At 43.5% G+C, this 19,552-nt stretch overlaps 1 protein-coding gene across 1 annotated transcript in view; it reads right to left on the reverse strand.

Annotated features, from left to right (window-relative positions):
* The window catches only part of Acoxl (acyl-CoA oxidase like), a 291,722-nt gene that overhangs the window by 40,715 nt on the left and 231,455 nt on the right, over window positions 1-19,552 (reverse strand). The window contains 2 exon segments of the mRNA XM_021179280.3: window positions 3,762-3,832; window positions 14,351-14,438. Of these exon segments, the coding sequence (XP_021034939.1) occupies window positions 3,762-3,832; window positions 14,351-14,438 (159 nt within the window).

Here is a 19,552-nt window from a genome sequence, read left to right on the forward strand (position 1 = left end):
TAGAACATCTTCACAGGTTAGACTAAAGCACCTGTCCTCTGCTTTCAGTAATGTTGAACCACAGGAGGAATCAACAGTATGCATGGAAATGGAATATACTTGGACTACCCTACCACATGTGTATGTGTTGAAAGTGTATTCCTCTACAACCATAAATTATAAATCAAGTTTCCCAACAAAAGTCAGTACATTCCAAGTGCAGTGAATGAGCACTGTCCTGGGAACATCACCTGCTTGGCTATGGTCTACTCTTGACAAGTATGTTTTGGTTTTCGTTGCTGTTGTTTGGATCCCAAGAAATTATTGTAAGGAGAAGTCAAAAATTGCAATGTATAAAGGAGAATAATGAATAGGAAGTGTTAGATTGTGGTGGGAGAAGAGAGGGCAGGGTAGAAGAGGGAATATGGGGAAGGATAAATGACACTAGGGACCTTTCAAAGAAATATATATACACACACACATATATATACATTATATATTATATATATTATATATATTATATATATTATATTATGTATATATTACACTCATAAAATGAGTTAAGATATAGTTAATCCAAAACAGGGCGACAATGTCTCTACCAGATACATAGTCTAATAAATAAAAGTCTAGTGCCAAGAATGAGTTACTTATTTTTGGAGTTGTTGTCCCATGAGGTCCCATAGACCTCAAATATTATAGGTCACACTCCAGAAGCTACAGTAAGACCCTATTGCTGAAGATACCAACCACACTTGTGACTATGAGCATGGAAAAATCAAACTGGTCCTAACTTGTATGCTTCATCCCTACTGGCTAGATTTCATCATTCTGAAAGTTTTATATATACTATCAGAGAAGAAAAGTAGTTATCAATGTTATATAGCTGTGACTTTTGTGAGCTACAGTAATGATTAGCTTGGCAAGACATGCAATAATGGCAGGAACATCATGCAAGTAACCAACAACTTTCTCATTGGATTTAAGCCCTGTTCCATATATTGAAACTCATATTAGGTCTCATAATGAGCCAAGAGCCTATGGCCACGCAGGTCACAGGTACTAGGTGAGAATCTGCTATTATTTATTTTCTAAGTGGACACAGTATTAAATTGACTCCTAATGACCTATCATTAAACATACAGGTCAATATTCTCAACCTTCTATTATCCAAGGGAGGAACGGAAGCCTGGAAGGTGAAGGCCTTGAGAAACTTCTATTTCACAACAGATGGTGATTAACATAGAGACCCACAATTGTCCAAAGTGCAGAGAATTAGAGACTTAGGAATGCTCAGCTCTGAATGGAATATTTATAATCACTTCCTCCTTTCAAGGCTCAGCGATCATTGTAGCAGAGGTCATATGAAGATTGTAAGGGCCAAAAAGTGGATAACCCAAACAGTGTTTTCTGAGCACAGCAGGATAGCTGCATATATGAACTACAGTTGTTGTGACAGCATGCAAAAGACTTGTGCAAATCCAGACCAAATCCCAGTGTGGAGAGGGGAGTTAAGGGGAGTTGGGCACACAGTCCCACCCCTATCGAAGGAGCTATTGGCAATTGACAGCTGCTGGGAAGGGGGATGGATCTTGGAGGAGTTGGGGGAGGGAGATGAATACGATCAAAATACTCAACAACACACACACACACATACATACACACGCATGCATGCACGTACACACAAAAGAAATTTACTACATATAAACTCCAAGTACACCAAAGTGAACATCAAGGGTCAGCTGATTGAGAATGTTCAAAATGATCTATTGTTCTCTTACATCCTTTTATACATATCCACAAAATATCCTACACATTCCTGTCACACCCACATGGTGGCCTCTCCTAAGTGACATGAAAGAAACCTCAATCTCTTGAAAAAAAAATTACAAAGTAGTCTTCGTAGATATGAGCAAAGCACATATTTTTGTTCAGTGAAACTTCTTTGATGAGGCCTGCTCAAATATCTCGAAGATACTGTAAAAAACACCCACAGACAGCTCTCTCAGTTAGTGTGGTCATACAGCCTGAAGAAACATGAAGGAAAACACAAAATCCTGAGAGGTACACACATTCAAAAACATCTTGGGAAAGCTTGATCTTCTCCCAAGTCCAAGTGTTTGTGTCTAACCAAGTGGACTAAAGGAGCCATCTCTCCTGGTGCAGCCGTGAGAGGCAATAGGAGGCAGCTTGGGAGGAGTGGTGGCCTTCAGGTAGCTTCTGTTTTTACTCACTTGTCTTACCTCAGAAGAAATCGAGAGAGGGACTCAGACACATGACCACAAGGGCAACTAGAAGTAGCCGGATGGTGTGGCCTCCTGAGCTTAGTGGTTCTGTTCTCTGAAAACACCTCTGAGATGCACATATAAGTTTCAGTGAGGCTCACTTACAGGACAGAATGGAACCCAGTAGTCTCTCCCGCTGAACAGGGGTCCAGATGATCAGGAGAAGAGAAAGAGAAGATGCCGGACAGAATGCAAAGGAAGAGGACAAAGGTTCTGTGTCTTGACCCATGAATGGATAATGGATAAAAGGTGAGTGTCTGTGACCAAGGCTGCTTCAAGGTCACAGGAAACCAACCAGTCCTTGGAAGGACAGGCTGAGGCATGGAGCTCATAGCAGGGGATGAACATCAGCGTGGGAGACCTCAGACTACCAAAACATCTCATGTGCTTGAATCTGTCCGGCCAAGTCAGGGCCTCACACAGCCTGGACTCAGATGAACTGGGCTTCCCAGATCAACCCAACACTTGGGATCAGCAGACCTTCCTTATTATAAAATAAACATTATTGAAAGTTAAAAAAAATAATACAAACAAACAGAAAAATAGACAGACCAAAAATATCACCCCTTAGGCAAATGAGTTGAAAAATCCCTTAAGAGTAACATCCTATTTTTTTCCCACCCATTTCTCAAGTCAGAAGACACCTGGTAAAGAAACTGTATTTAGGTAAAGAAATGCAACTCCTGGTATACACGGTTTCCTGAAGGTACAGGATGGAAATGACATCATGGAAACACTGGTGTTCAAGGTCAGTATGTACATTTCTAGGTGAAAACAGGAGGCTTAGTCATCAGTGGAAATGCGCGTGTGTCTCTACACTTGCGAGCCGCTTTCTTGCCTTCAGACACAGTTTTTATTAAGATTGCACAGGCTGCTTGCCCAACCTTTATTGGCTCTCCTAAATGCACACCCTAAATATAGGTTATACCGCACTTCTGTCCATGCCATCAGGGAAGAAATAAAATGGTCATTCCTGAGAAGAGGAGGAGTTTGTTTTCGATTCAAGGACAAAGAACCTAAGACACGAGTTGACTGTCTCGACAGTTGACACAAGTGGTCTGATTTGTATGGTATTCCCACTGGTGACGATAGGGAGGATGGGGCCAACTGGGAAGGTGTGAGATCCTTTGTCTTAATTAAAAAGTATAAGTCGGAGACATGGAATTTGGCCAAGTCTCATAAATCTGCTGAAAGAATCGAGACTGTCAGATAAGTTTAAATAAAACCAACCAGGTCCACTGAGAATCACGTAGGCTCCCTGCTAGTTGTCGACACCCACTTCCCTGTCACTTCTGTGTTCCACAGACTGTGGTTGTGCTCATTAACCAGCCACCCTCCCGCCAGCCACTGACAAGTGTATCCCCGTGGAGCACAAAATTCAGAGATGATAAATTTACTCCCGCTTGTAAAAAAAAAAAAATAAAAGGGTACTCTCCTCCGGGCAATCAAAAAACGCTAGGAGGCTTTAAGGAAATAAGAATTTAGCTGATAACCTACCTTCATTAGCAAAGCCTGGTCCTCCCTGTTGGGACATTGCCTCACTGCTGTCGTGAACTGCTCTAGTGCAACTGGAAGGGAAGAGACAGAAAGGTGAGTGGCCTCCCTGGGGACTGCCAGCACTGCCATGTGGGGGACAACCTTATGGTTATGGCAAAAACACATGGCTGCTTGGGGGCATGTAGAGTTCCTTGCCTGCTCACTACATGGGCTGAAATCTGTGTCAGTGACTTCCCCACAGTCGGCTAGGCAGATCACAAGGCCAGCCAGCATTCATGGGAACCACCAGAAAGTCCTAGGTTCAGCCACCGCATGAGCCATCCTGAGAAAACACTCAATCTCCATTCCAGTGACTTCGTGAAGAGAATCCCAACAGCCTTGGTACCTTTGGTATCTACCTTCAACTACCCTCTTCCACAGTGATTTCCACTGCATTAATTCACTATGTGGTTGAAGCATAATATGTCCCCAGATGTTGACCCAAGCAAGCCCCAGACTTCCCCAGATGTAGTTAGTCATCTTTCCTCAACCTTCTCCAACAGAATGGCTAAGGGAAGCACAAGATGGCCCATAGAACATATTTTAGTGGATATTTAAATTAGCCTTACTGGTTCTGGGCATGCTACAGTTTCTATAAAGTACCTTCCTCTTTTCTGTATCTAAGGCCACTCTCATCAAAGGCCTGCTATGTGAGCACTGGTTTTTATCTAAGTAAGCACATAGATATTTCCCCCCCTACTTGTGGTTTTGACTGTGTTATTTCACTTTTGAAGGTGTTTGCATAATATAATTCCCTGCCATCCCTGGACTTCAGTCCTCTTCTTTTGACAGGGATAGATGGACCCTTTACTGTCTAATCTCTCTGGATTGCCCTCTTGCTGCTGGACTCAGTGCTGGGTTTATACACCTGTCCTTCACCACTGCTCTGCTGACAGTTACCACAGCAGAGCCTTGCATACAAACACTGCAGGCTGCCTCAACCAACCCGGCACAGCGATACACTACCCTAGGCTCCATCCCAACCCGAGCAAAGCCTGCATGGGTGGAGAGATTTAAATATGAAAGATTTCCTGGAGACCTCTGTTTGAATGCTTTGTCCCCAGGTGCTATTTTGGAAGATTCTAGAAATGTTTGGATCTGTGTTTAGCTAATTGAGGACAGACCATTAGGGGCGGTTTTGAAGATAATTCCTGGTCCTGCCTCCCCAACCCCCTACTCTGTGATTCCTGGTCTGTTGTGGTGAGAACATATTTTGCTACACACTCTTGCCCCCATGGACAGAGCTGGCCTGCCATTTCTTTCCTACTATAATGGACTGCAACCCTTTGATACAGTAATTCAGGTGGAATATCCTCTTGCTGTAAATACTAGCCCACTGTATAGCTGTTGGTCTGAGAAAATGGTGGGAGACTTGAAACTCCAGAACATCTGGCTATCTTAGTCCCATGGCAGAAGGCAATGCCCTTGGTTTTGCTCCTTATCATGACTTGCATGCTTCTTACAAGAAGAGAGAGAAGGGAAAACTGAGGTCACCTGCTCACAGCTGCCACTGGCCATGTGCTATGGGAACTTTAGTAACCTCTGAGACCTAGGACAGAAGCTATCTCCTTAAAACAGCACTTTGTGGCAGTTATCAGAAAAAAAACCCCTCAGCTGTGGCCTAGGTTGGCACACAAATTTATCTCAACCTGCTCAGGGCTGAAGAACAACAGCATAAGAGCAAGGAAAGACACTGGGGCACCACTGCAGCAGGGACCTCTTTACACACGGAGGCACACTGAGTTTGAACATTCATGCCCTGCCATTATGTTGATTGACTGATTCATTTATGATCTTTAAGTTCACAGTAAAAACTGTTGAGAGCCATCGCTATACTTTCTTGGTGTGGTCCTCTTGGATACAGAAGAATATTCATATAACAGTTTTCATATGTACGTAAGATACTAGTAAAAATCTTACTTTAAGGGCTGGAGAGAGAGCAAGACTCATCAGTTGAAAGTCCTTGCTGCTACTGTAGACAACCAAGTTCAGTTGCCAGCATCTATACCTGATACCCACCAGTAACACCAGCTCCAGGGATCTGACACCTTAGTACTCCCCCAGGCACCTGCATACACGAGGTACACACTGACACAGACCCCCCCCCCAACACACACACACACAAACTGAAAAATAAAAACTCAAATATTCTTAAGACTTCTCTCTGAATTACCTTGTGGTCTTCTTCTGTCTTTCACCCTGTACCACTTTAGGCAGATATTAAACCACGTTAAATTATCAACTCTGACAACACATGCTTCCCCCTTTCCCCTTCAGTTCTCAGGTTTCTGAGCAAAAGCCATCATCTCGACAGTCAACAGAGCCTTGTGTTTTCTCTGCAAACAAACCCCTGTAAGTCATCAGCAGAGAGAGAGGTAAATTCACATAGAGAAGACTCAGCACTATTTTTCCTCTCAGCATTTGGGATTTACAATAAGTTAAAAATGAAGTTTTTATCTCTGGTGATTTATCAAGCTTGAGATCTCACAAAAGATAAACAGATGCTCCAAAGAAAGAATACATCATCTTAATGTTTCATTTTGACACTTTGGGTATCTAAAAAGCACATATCTCCAATAGCTCTCTAAAAACATAATAGTTTCCATGATTTACACATTTAATATTTGTTTTAAGACACCCTGAACTGAGAATATGTCAGGAGGGGCCTCTGAAGACAATGGTCAGACTCGAAACACACGGATTATTTATAGACCAGAACTCGAGGGCTGAAAGAAAATCTGGTTGTCAACAGACAGTTGCTTTTGCAATTTTTTTTTTTTTCTGTGTAGTTCATTTTGGCTTTTGTGTGGGTGGCTCATGTGAACTCAAAGGTTATTTGCTCAATGTTTTGGAGACTAGAATATGCTGCCCTTTAAAACTCATGTTCAAGTGTGTGTTCCTTGCAAATATTTCTAAATTTACAGTGCCCTATGGGGCAATGCTTTTTTAAAAAAAAATAACATCATATCCAGAAGTGCTATGATAAGGCAAGAATTTGTGCAACATCTATTTTTTTTAATTAAGGCATTTTTATTAGATAGTTTCTTCATATACATTTCAAATACTATCCCCAAAGCCCCCTATACCCGCCCAACATCTATTTTTTATTGATGGTGTAGAAGGTCTTAATCTTTTTTTTAAAAAAAAGATTTTGAATTATTTTGTATCCATTTGTACATGTATGCATGTGTGCCTGTGTGTGCCCATGAGTACATGCATGCATGTTGCAGCCAGAGGGTGATGTCAGGTGTCATCTCCTTTGACTGATCACCTTAGTTTTTGTTCCTACACTTGGGATCACTGCTTGGGCTAGATTGGCTGACCAAGAAACTCCAGGAATTCTGCCTGGCTTCCAAAGCTCTTATTCTTAATCCTGACGCTCATGGACACAAGCCTACCTATTCTGTTTTACTCTCTCACATTTTCTCCATCCACATGGGTACTCAGGGAATCTTATTTTGAGATGACTTACTGTTCCCTCCCCTTGTCCTTCCCCCTCCCCCATACACACTACATGTTTACTTATAGTCAGCTCAGAATGCTGACATAGATCTTTGCAGTTTACTGTACAAGGTATAATTGTTAAATCACATGGTGAGAAACAAAGGGGTAGGAACTTATTTCCAAACCAGGGAGGGTAAATTCCTGTTGCCCTTTCAGTGATTCTGAGCAGCCAGACTACCATGTGATCCAGATGTACTACTCCTGGGCATGTGCACAAAGGACTCGACACTTGCTCAGCCTTATGCAGTGCTGTTCTATTCACAACAGCTAGGAAATAGGAACAACCTAATAGCCTTAGACAGGCAAGAGGTAAATGAAAATGTACGTATACTCTATAGAATACTACTCAGTGGTAAAGAAAATTGAAGTCACGACCTTTGGCAGTACATGGATGGAACTAGAAACGAACACATTAAAATGAGGTAACCCAGACCTAGATAGACAAACATCACTTGGATTCTCTCATTTGGAGCTCCTAGTTCCAAATCTTCAGATGTGCATGCATAGCCTGGAGTAACTGCAAAACTCAGAAAAATAAGGTACCATTGACATGGTGGGGCCTGGGGGGAGCAATAGAGAGGAGAATAGTGGAGTACATGTGATCTGATCAGGAAAATGGAAAAGGGGAAGCTAATGGGAGTGGGGGTGGGGAGGAAGGTAACTACAGGAGGGTAGACTAGCAGTAAAGATGTCTGGAAAAAGCCAAAAGGAATCATAATATTAACTATCTACCTAAAAATACCTAAAATACCCTGAGTCGTGTAAGTATACATATGTAGTTCAAATGAACAATTTCCATCTGGACTGACAATGCTCTCTCCAAGAGCCTAAGGCCATCTAACAGAAACCCTCACGTCAGGCATGAAAAGCCCTCTTTTGAGCTGCTTGCTGGTCACGGTTGTCCAAGAGGGTCCCAAAACATTATAGACTACTGCTATTATCCTTGGTTGTCCCCCAGAGGTAGGAGGTAAGTCTCTATTAATATAGACACCAGGCATTGCAGACACAGGGCTCAGATATCCCTGAGTTTGGAACTGACTTGAAAGTCTCTTCCTTGAGGGCTAGTTTTCGTGGTACCAGAAGATACCATGAAAACTTCCAAAGGAGGGAAGCGACCTGCAACCCTACCCACTTTACCGTTTATGAGACATAACTACAGCCAGCCCAGTGTGATACGTCCAAGGGTGCAGTAGTGGCACACATGTCTGGCAGGAACCAACAACTCTCCAAATGGACTTACAACCCACTCAACAAGAGGAAAATCATATCTGATACTAGAAGCCAGCTGACTACGCAAGGCTAGTGAAGTCATAGATCTTGGAAGAGACCTAACACCACCACTTTACTAAACCAGCCTAATCTCTAATTACATCCTAGATATTTGTCTTTATACACACAGATAAGTGTAGTCTCCAGCCTCATCAAGGAAATTTCTCTTTGCAACAGAGACCATTATAGAAAACCACAACCAATCAAAATACAGAGTTCTTTTAAGAAGATATTTGTGTGTGCCTGTGCATGTGTGTGCGTGTGTTTACATGTATGTCTGTGTGCCATATGTATGGAGATGACTTTGAAAGCTCAAAGAGGACATCAGATCCCCTGGGACTGGAGTTGTAGGTAGCTTTAAGCTGCCCGTGTGGGTGTTGGGAGCTGAACCTTGTCATTCTGGGTGAGCAACAAGCCATCTCACCAGTCCTTAATCATGTTCCTTTTGAAGAGCACAAAGTACCTCACACTCCCATTTAAAATGGATTCCATGTAAAAGGCTCACCTTCATGGCTGTCCCTTTTGAACACGTGTAGTGAGAACATGGGTTCTTACTCTTTTCTATCACATTACCACCTTCCGGGTTTTTCTGACTTCGTCTGGGAGAGGTCCAGAGACCCGGGACTTCTTGGGCTCTCACACAGAGCATGTGTAACTATTCCCAACAACAAGCCATAGGAGGTTCTATAGAATGTGGACCCTGTACAATGAGCACCTTGTGTTCCCAGAATACATTCATGGGTCTGAGCTGAACATCTGACTGGGAGAAAGAAGACAAGCTGGTACATCCCTTCCCTTCCTGGGGTCTCTAAAAGCCCAGCTCTGCTGAGAACTGTGAGCCAATTACATCTGCCCTTTCTCAGCACCCTAGATCCCTGGCCAGTCCCATCATTCATGTATGTGATGTGGACAGACACACAGAGAAGATAGGACCAGGTATAGCCGTACTGAGGACTCCCTCCCTTTAGCCACTTGCATCTCATCGGTGTGATGACTAGTGTCCATCGTCAATTAGACAGAATCTAGTATTCTCTGAAAGATGGGCCTCTTGGAATCCCCCTGCAGAATTACGTTAATAACGGCGATTGAGGTGGGAAAACCTGCGGCTGTGGCTAGGATCCTGAACTGCAGAGACAGCGAGGCAGAACTGAGTGGCAGCTTGTGTTCATTCCCCCTGCTTGACTGTGGATGAGAGGTAACAGATGCTTCACGCTCCCCCTGCCTTGACCTCAGCACTGTGCTCCTGGACTGTGAGCTAGAAGCAACCTTTCTCCATTAAGTTGTTTTGTGAAGAGAAACGAAGACATAGGGATCTGCACAGGCCACTGTGGTAAAGTTTGTGTGTCAGGTTGGTGGGGACTAGCGTCGAGAGAAGAAGCACATTATCATAGCTGGCACAGGGCCTTGAGTCCTCCCCTCTGACAGCACCCTCCACCCTTCAGTCTCCAGCAGGAACAACACAACACTGCGCAAACTCACTATCCACACAGTAAGATAAGTTCACTTGAAACTTCTGGTTCTATCAAAGGAAAACCGTGTCCTTCAGGTTTAAGGGCTGAGGGTGGCATGGGGGTGACACTTCGGTATTTATAATCGGTGACAAGTTCCTAGACTCACACAGGATTGTGTTGAAGAGGTGGCCTTCAGTGCTTCCATATTGTTAAAAGGCATTCAAGGAGGTGGTAAATCTACTTTCATAATTTTATAGAAAATGGTTTCAAGTGTAAGCTAAGTAAGGCGAATGCAATTTGTCCAAAGACTAACTCCATTCACAACTGGAAGGAAAGTGCTAGCCCCACGAAGAATATTGGAATCAGCACTAATGGGCAAAACACGACACGCTGTTTTAAATAATGCATGCGATCATGTTTTTATTAACAAAGAAAGCCTCGTTTGAAAACACACACGTCCTTGAAAGGAATCTGAAATTAATTCTCAGTAGGCAGAACCCTGTGGCATTCTGTGTTCTAATTATAATTACAACCTGCCCTTAACGCGGACATTCAAAATTATCAGGCACTTTATTAAGAAGCAGAAGAGAGGCTTCCTGCTGCATGAAGCTCACCAGCTCTGAGAAACGTCACAGACGGTTCTGCACGGAGCTGGGAAGCATGGATGCTACCCTTTCTTTAATGAGTGCTTCCTTTCTTTTTTGCCTGGAACGGGGCACACCCTTAGGGGTTCAGATACCATGAGGTTCAGAGATGCTCTTTCTAGGGCAAGATAAATATGTGCATCACAGAAAAATATCAATTTATCACTGTAATGGTTACATCCCACTCCAGAAGCCACTGGAGACTGCTTAACATTTTTATCTCAAGCCGAGTTTTCCCCAGCCTTCAGGTGACAAACTGATACTGATGGCAGGAGGCGCTTCCTCCCCATTTGTTCCTAATAAAAGTGGCTTGGCTCTGAGTTCATTTTCATCTGGGGAGATGTTAAGGTCCGAGCTTTAGCAGACTGATTCCCCCCTCTCCTTCTGTGTGCTCTTCCTTCAAAAGTGTTGCAGGCAATGTCTGTGCAGGTCAGCAAAGACTGTTGGGCTCTTAGCAGTTTTCCTTTCCCCTGGAGACCTCTGCTGGAGGGCGGGAGGATGTGAAGGCAGCAACACGGGCTCCAGCTACCTGCCTGCTGCAGGCTGTGTGCCTTCCTATCCTGAGGGCCTGACACAGGTCTGTCTGTGCAGACCTTTGCATTGCACGGCTTGTTTTCCTGTATGTGGTATAGGCACATTCGTGTGTAAACAGGTGCACACTTGTGCGTGCAGAGGACAGAGGAAGATGTAGGGTCTCCTACTTTTCCCCTTTAAGACAGGGTCTCTCATTGAACCTGGAGAAAGGCTAGCAGTCTGTAAGCCCCAGTGACCCCCTGTTAGTGCCCACCAACGTGCTGGGGTCGTAGGGACACACAGCCACACCTGGCTGCATAGATCCTCACATGTGTGCAGTAAGCATTCTCACCCACAGAGACATCGCCATAGCCTCTAAACCTTTTCATTACAGAGTTTTCTATTACAAATTATTCCTGAGTTCCCTAAACACTGTCATTGAATTAATGTTCTTCTTTATATACCCAAGAACTTTGTATCTGGTCTTAAACCTGAGGGTAATTTTCTGAAAACAATCACTCTCTTTAAAAATAAATAAATAAATAAATAAATAAATTAGTCAACTGAAAGTTCAGAATGGGTTGGATTTCTTTTGTGCTGAGCAGACAGCAAACCTTTGATGTTTCTTCCCGGCACGCAGACCTCAAACACTCACACTTGTTTAACTTCCTCTTAAAAGACAAGATCTACTTCAGTTACAGAAACTAAGATTTGTTGCTTTTTTTTTTTTTTGTCTTGTTTTGTTTTGTTTGGTTGGTTGGTGTTTTTGTTTTGTTTTTGTTTCTTTTTAGACTAGTGATTAACAGCTTTCTTCTTTGCATCCCGCAGAATGAGTCAGACAGTAAGACAGGACTTGAAAGGATTCTCTGAATTCATCTTCACCATAGTCTCACAGTCTCTGTAAATGAATCTTAGAGAAGTTGGGCATCTCTCTTGCAGTCACAGAGCTGGTGTAAGGAGAGCCAGGGCATGACCCCAGATAACCAGCCTCTCAAGCAAGTGACCTCAGACCTTACACCAAACTCAACTATACTTGTAAGGTGCAGAGTCACTGGAAGAGTCACAGTCCTGCTTCTAAGGTGAACCATACAAGCCCCAGACACAAAACTAACGGCTATTCAGAGATGTTTGAGAATTGGGGGTCAAAGATGACCCATGCCTTCATCTTAGAGCTGGGCTTTGGGATGGACGGTATCTGTGGTCAGTACACAGGGACCCAGAGGGAAGATCCCCAGTACCAGGGCCTTAACACCTCCCAGAATGAGGCCAATGAATGATGTATGCTGTGGATAGAGGTGTGGGACATGCCTGCCTTCAACTAGGGTGTATGGGCTGGGCTGGTGTGTGTTCAGTGTGCTTCACAAATTTCTTAAGCAAATATGGCTGGAACCATAGTTGGTTCAGGGACATAGATAGCCTGTGACCTACAGGACCACTGGCAGCTGACCTGACCGTGGTCCTCAGATTGGCAGCCAGCCCTGAAAGCATAAGTTATGCAGATGGTGTGACCTGCCGTACCCCCTCGGTTACCACTTAACTCCAAGGGTCGTGCTGCCCAGGGGAGGGATGACGTGCAGACGATCGATCGGCAGGTGGGTTTTGACTTGATGAATAAACTGGCATTCTGGTTAAACCAGTCGTTTCTAAGTTCAGTTCCTATGAATAAGTTTCCTCACAGCCAATTCATGTCAGGGCATACAGGTAAAATGTCTGGATCTCTAAATGAGGGGATCCAATGTGAGTGCTGCCCCCATCTCTGTTCCTGTCTGTCCCTCTCCTTGCTCCTCCTCCTTGTCGCAATGATCAGAAGATAGAATTCAATCAGAATCAGGACTGCTGATACTGTGCTGGTTACTGCAGGGTTGGGTCACTGTGTGTGAAGGCCTCTTGTGGACTACTTGCTTTCTTTCTCCATGAAGAACCTGTGTTCCTGGCACATCCTCATTCCAGCCTGTGCTCAGTGGCCTGAATTATGATGCTCGCTCTAGCACACAAAGTTCCCAGAGCCAAACCTCAGAGAGAGGGAAGTAGTCACACTCCCGCTGAACTGAAAGCATTTCCTCTGGTTCAGCCCTGAGGGATGCTGGGCATCCCTGAAGCTACACAGTTCCTTTTGGAAAATGGTGCGCAGGCTGGGAAATTTCATCAAATATGTTCATTCCTGGGTTGTTGGCCACAATACCTGCCCTGACTCTTCCACTGAAGAATTCCCTCCTTCGAGATGAGAAGCACCAGGAGCCATGCCCCTGCAGTCTTGCTGGGAGGAGGGGGGGGGTCAACCTGGCCCTGCTCTGCATGACCCTCAGTGGCTCCATGTGATGGAAGAGGCCCCACACAACCAGAAGGCTTGGTGAGAGCCTGGGCTTTTTCTTTTAATACCTATTACTCGCACAGTGAAGTCATGTTGTGAATAAAGTGATTCTTAACATTAAATAATTTCAATGACATGAATCCAAATACTTAATGTTTCATTTTCTTGTGCTATTTTAGTTTCCTTAGATCAAATGAATAGTTTTAGTCTCAGTGTTATTTACATAATGGACTGTAGGAACTGGCCTGTGACCTATAGGACAGTTAACATTTATTTTAGCATCTACCTACTACCAGCCAATAATGCTGCTCCCATCAAACAATGCAAGCATCTTCAAACATGGTCAAATATTACCTTGAGGTAAAACTGTCTTTAGCTGAGAATCAGAGACTTATGGGTTGACACAGCCACCTAATTTAAGGACTGGGTTTAGTCAGCTATTATAGTGCTTGGAACTTCTCAACCAGTAGCCTTTGTATCAGACTTGTGCTGTGTTGTGTTTTGTTTTGAATATATATATATATATATATATATATATATATATATATCCTCTCCATTTATTTATTCAGAGATTCCAGATGTTGTTGGACAAAGGGCTTGTGATTGATGAGTACAAACTAGCTCCTGTCTGGTAGATGGATCCTGGTGGGCTTTCTGACCACTATCTGGCTAGTTTTCTTAATAAGCAGGGGGTTGAATTACAACAGGCTCCAAGCCTCTTGGAGTTACTTGGGGCCCTAAATCCAGCAGCAAGGCTCAGACTGATGGCAAGATTTCCCTTCTACAGACTTATATTCCCCTGTGGCATTCAGAAACCTGAGCCTTGCAGTCATGAACATTCAACAAGAGCCAACTCACCTCTGTGAATGTGTGCCAGAGACAATGAGGTGACATGGTGCATACAGGAGTTCCAGGCACTGAAGAAGTCCCCCTTCTTGGTCACCACCTGTCAAATGGATGGGAAATGAATAATATTTAGAGAAAAAAGAACTTGAAATTTCCCTTTTTTCTTTTGCTTTCTTGGTTTTGGACTGTGTGTAGTGGGGGATTGAAATTTGTGCCTCATGCATGGTAGACAAGCACTCTCCCATGGACTGAATGACATCACCCAACCCAACCTTGTTCTTTATGTTTTGAAACAGGTCCTCACTAAGTTATCTGTGCTGGACTTAAACTAGTGATCTTCTTGCCCCAGGCTTCTAAGTAGCTAGGCTTACCAGCCTTTACCAACAGACCCAGTTACTATCCAAACTGTCAATACTGCACTAAGCTTGGGTATTGTGAAAAGTCACCAGGAGTCTGCAGGACCTGCAAGAGCAACCTGAGAGTGCAATGAATATCCTGGATGGTGTCCAGGGAGTCCAGTCCCTGTGTGTGTATGTGTGTGTGCATGTGTTGTGTATGTGTGTGTTCGCTGTGTGCACACATGTGTTCATGCAAGCATGGGTGCTTCTGTGTGTGTGTGTGCGTGTGTGTGTGAAGTCCTCATACAGTAGGCATGATGTCTATTCATGCCTGATACTTCAGAGGTGACACATGTTCAAGGAGTAATTTGGAATGGACCCTGTAATCTCAGTTGTTCAAGAGGCTGAAGCACAAGGACTGTAAATTCACAGCTAGCCTCAGCAACTTAGGGAGAAGACCCTGTCTCTCTGCCCTCCTCTATACACAGAAAGAGAGAAAGAAAGAAAGAAAGAAAGAAAGAAAGAAAGAAAGAAAGAAAGAAAGAAAGAAAGAAAGAAAGAGAGAGAAAAGAAAGAGAGAGAAAGAGAGAGAGAAAGAAAGAAAGAAAGAAAGAAAGAAAGAAAGAGAGAGAGAGAGAGAGAAAGAAAGAGGAAGAGAGACAGAGAGAGAGAGAAAGAAAGAAAGAAAGAGAGAGAGAAAGAGAGAAAGAGAGAGAAAGAAAGAAAGAAAAAGAGAGAGAGAGAAAGAGAGACAGAGAGAGAAAGAAAGAAAGAAAGAAAGAAAGAAAGAAAGAAAGAAAGAAAGAAAGAGAGAGAGAGAGAGAGAAAGAAAGAGGGAGGAAGGAAGGAAGGAAGGAAGGAAGGAAGGAAGGAAGGAAGGAAGGAAGGAAGGAAGGAAGAGAAAAGAAGAGAAGACAGGCAATATGACCTGGTGGTGGAGCACTTGCCTGGTATGTGTGAGGGTCAATCCTTAGTACCACAAAACAAAAATAAGAAAGAAATAATTTGAGTGATCCAGGCCCATACATAAACACAGTGAGACTATTTACATGGGACTATTCACTTCCTGGAGATTTAAAATAAAACTAATATTTTAACTAATTCCTTGAGAATCTCATACGATGCATTGGGTTCATATTCAATTCCCTTCTCCCCCACTCCTCCCTGGCCCACCCACTTTCCTCTCTACCCAACTTGATATCTTTTTAAAAAACAAACAAACAACTCTTCAAGTTAAACTTGTGTTGCTCAAATTCTCTAGGGTATAGGGTGTGTCACCAGTCTACCAGGGGTCACCCCCTTAAAGAAGACTCTCCCTCTCCCAGGAGCTATCAACTGCCACTAACTCCCCAGATGGAGGTGGGGTTCCATACCCCATCCCCTCTCCATGCTGTGATCTTGCCTGGCTTGGGCTTGCACCGGCCTCATGCATGCTATCACAACTGCTTTGAGTTCCTAAATGCCCGGTTGTAGGTTGTAGGTTGGCTTGCAGTCACCCACCACTGCTGTCTTTCACCATCTCTTGTCCCCTCATCTGCCATGATCTCAAAGATTTGATGATATAGCTATCCCATTGGAAGCTGACAATTCTTCTTATATATAATATTTTTTATGAAATTTTGAGAATTTTCATTCATGTCCACACCCTAACCCCTCCCAGACTGACTGACACTTCCCCACCCCCAACTTCATGCCCCTCTTTAAATAACCCACCAAGTTTAATTTGTGCTGCCCATATACTCCCAAATGTGGGACATTTACTACAGTGTAGTAAGCTTACCAGGAGCTACCCCCAATAAAGGAGACTGACTTTTCCTCCCCTGAAAGCCATTATCTGACTTGTCCTCAGTCTGGTGTGGGGTTCATGAGCCCCTCTCTCCTCCAGGCTGGAGTGCTGCATGGCTTGACCACACTCAGGTCTGCTGTAAGCAACAATGGCTGCTATGAGTTCATGCAGAGGTCCTGCCACACAGACAGCCCTCCCTCACTTCTGTCCCCCACCTTTAACCACAGCTCCTGAAACTTTGTGGGGATGGGGGTGGTGATACAGATGTTCCACTTGTGGCTGAGCATTCCACAGATGTTTATCCTCTGCACTATGACCAGTTGTGAGTTTCTGTGTTAAACACCAACCACTGTATGAAGAAATGTCTCTTATGAGATATGATAGGTACACTGATACATAGATATATAAACAGTGGATAGTTTGATACTATATATATTTCTCAGAATAAGAGTAGGCTCACCCATGGGTGCCTGAAGACCAAATTGACTGTTTAGATATAATACTTTATGTAATCTCCCCTGTCCCTCCTTGCATCCACTGTCATGGGGTGCATCTTTTTGCTTTCAATGGCTCCCTGTGGGTCTGTAACATCTCACATGTTGGTATCTAGTGGTCTCTGTGTCTGATCCACGTGAGGAGTTAACAGGAGCCACTGGCTGTCTATGTGCATCACTGGCACTGGCACAGAACATCGTCCAACTGAAACCTTGTGGGTCAGATATGCATGGAGCCCAAGGCACATCTTACCTCACCAGAGTAGAAAGTTAAATTTGGCACTTCTGACCTTTCCATTGCGCCTCCTTCTCTCTCTTTGTCTCAAAAGCCAAATGACTTGATATTGAACTTTGAGTGATTCTGTGTGTATGTTCTCAAGGAACTAACTCTCAAATAGAAAGTTACACTTGAGGTCTCCACTTCCCACTTACATCACCCCCAAGCTGACAGGCCTCTCAGACGGAAAGTAACCAGCTTTGTGGTAGCTTTGCCTCTGCAGGGCCTGGAGCTCTCACTGTGTAAGATGCCTCCTCCAACTCTGCTTTGTGTGCTAGTGGAAAAAACAGCCTCTGCCATGTATAATTCAATATGAGGACCCGGGGCGGTGGGCATGGTCAGGAGAGCTATGCATGTCATGTGAGCCTCTAGCTCCACATCTAACAGGGCATCTTATGACAGCTCAGGGCAAGGACAGATTGTGTGTCAGTGCTAATGATCCCTCAATCAGTATCCCCTGAACTGGTGTCACTGTCCAACTGAGAAGGCAGAGGCCAGAGGCCAGTGACTCTCTTAAGCACCTTGTGGGATATTCACAGATTCTGGGAGTTCCTGGAAGTTTCCAAAATCTGGCAACACTAGTCATTATCTTACAGAATAATGCCAGGGCGAGGCTCTCCTGAAGATCACAGGGAGGCAGAAGGAAAGAACAAACCACACAGGTATGCAGATAGGTGCTCTAGACAGAGTCCAGAGCACTATTTAAAAGCAGTATGACACGGGGTGTAAGCTTTTCAGTGGCCAGATAAACAGAAAACAGGGACAGAGAACAGGCTGGAAAAGACTCTGGCGGCTTCTTTGCCTCTTCAAAGATCACAAGAAACTCAGAAAGGCAACTCAAGAGAGCAGTGGGTTCCCAAGGCTCCCAGAGGGTCCCATAGACCTTTCCCCTAATATGTCGGCCTCAGATGGGAGAATGTCCAATGAAAAGCACAATCACAGCACAATCAAGATACAGAGTGGAGGACATAGAGAAAAAGCCTTCCGTGTGGTAAATGATCAGACCTACTCCTCTTTGTTTCTAGAAACTGACCTCAAATGAATTTGAGCAACGTAGCCAGTTAGAAGCATTCCTTATAGTTGACCATTATTAAAAACATCCTCAGCTAGCATCATATTTGATAGTAAAAGAATAAATGCTCTTTCTCCCTCTGGAAAGGGAGACAAAGCTGTCTGCCTTCACCTCTCTCCTTTGCAGAGTGCTGGAGGAGATAGCCAGGGTAATAAGGCAGGAGAAAGAAAGAAAGAAAGAAAGAAAGAAAGAAAGAAAGAAAGAAGGAAGGAAGGAAGGAAGGAAGGAAGGAAGGAAGGAAGGAAGGAAGGAAAGAAAGAAAGAAAGAAAGAAAGAAAGAAAGAAAGAAAGAAAGGAAGGAAGGAAGGAAAGAAAGAAGGAAAGAAAGAAAAAAAGAAAGAAAGAAGGAAGGAAGGAAAGAAAGAAGGAAAGAAAGAAAGAAAGAAAGAAAGAAAGAAAGGAAGGAAGGAAAGAAAGAAGGAAAGAAAGAAGGAAAGAAAGAAAGAAGGAAGGAAGGAAAGAAAGAAGGAAAGAAAGAAAGAAAGAAAGAAAGAAAGAAAGAAAGAAAGGAAGGAAGGAAGGAAGGAAGGAAGGAAAGAAGGAAGGAAGGAAAGAAAGAAAGAAAAAAAGAAAGAAAGAAAGAAAGAAGGAAAGAAAGGAATAAGCAAAACCTTTATATTAAAAAACATGATTGTCTATAAAGAAAATGCCAAGGGATATATAATAAAGATTATAGACCTTTTAGTAAATTAAGCAAAGTCACAAGGTATAAGATTAATACTTAAAAAGTCAACTCCGTGTTTATGTCCCAATAGTGAACAATTAGAAATATGAAATGAAAATCCTATTATAGGGCTGGAGAGACAGTTCAGTGGTTAAGAGGACTTGCTACTCTTTCAGGGGATCTGAATTTCAATCCGCACCCATACTAAAGCTCACAACTGCCTGTGTCTCCAGCTCTGGGAGATCTAACACCCTCTTTTGGCTTCCACAGGAAATGCATGAGTATGGTATACACTTACACACACATATAAATAAAAAATATTTTTTAAAATATTATGGTAACTCCAGAAACATGAAATACTTATAAAATATGTATAAATGCAAACATGAACCCCGCCCCAAATATGGCATACAGAAAATTTTAAATTAATTAATTACTTACACCTCAAATGCTGCCTTCCCTCCTGGTCTCCCCTCACAGAGTTTCTCTCCTTATCCCCTCTCCCCTTTACCTGAGGGGGCACCCCCCCAAGGTATCCCCAACCCTGGTACTTTAGTCTCTGCTGGATTAGGCACACCCTCTC

Source organism: Mus caroli, unplaced genomic scaffold (genome assembly GCF_978045245.1).
Source record: "Mus caroli unplaced genomic scaffold, Mus_caroli_1 scaffold_2, whole genome shotgun sequence".
NCBI lineage: Eukaryota > Metazoa > Chordata > Mammalia > Rodentia > Muridae > Mus > Mus caroli.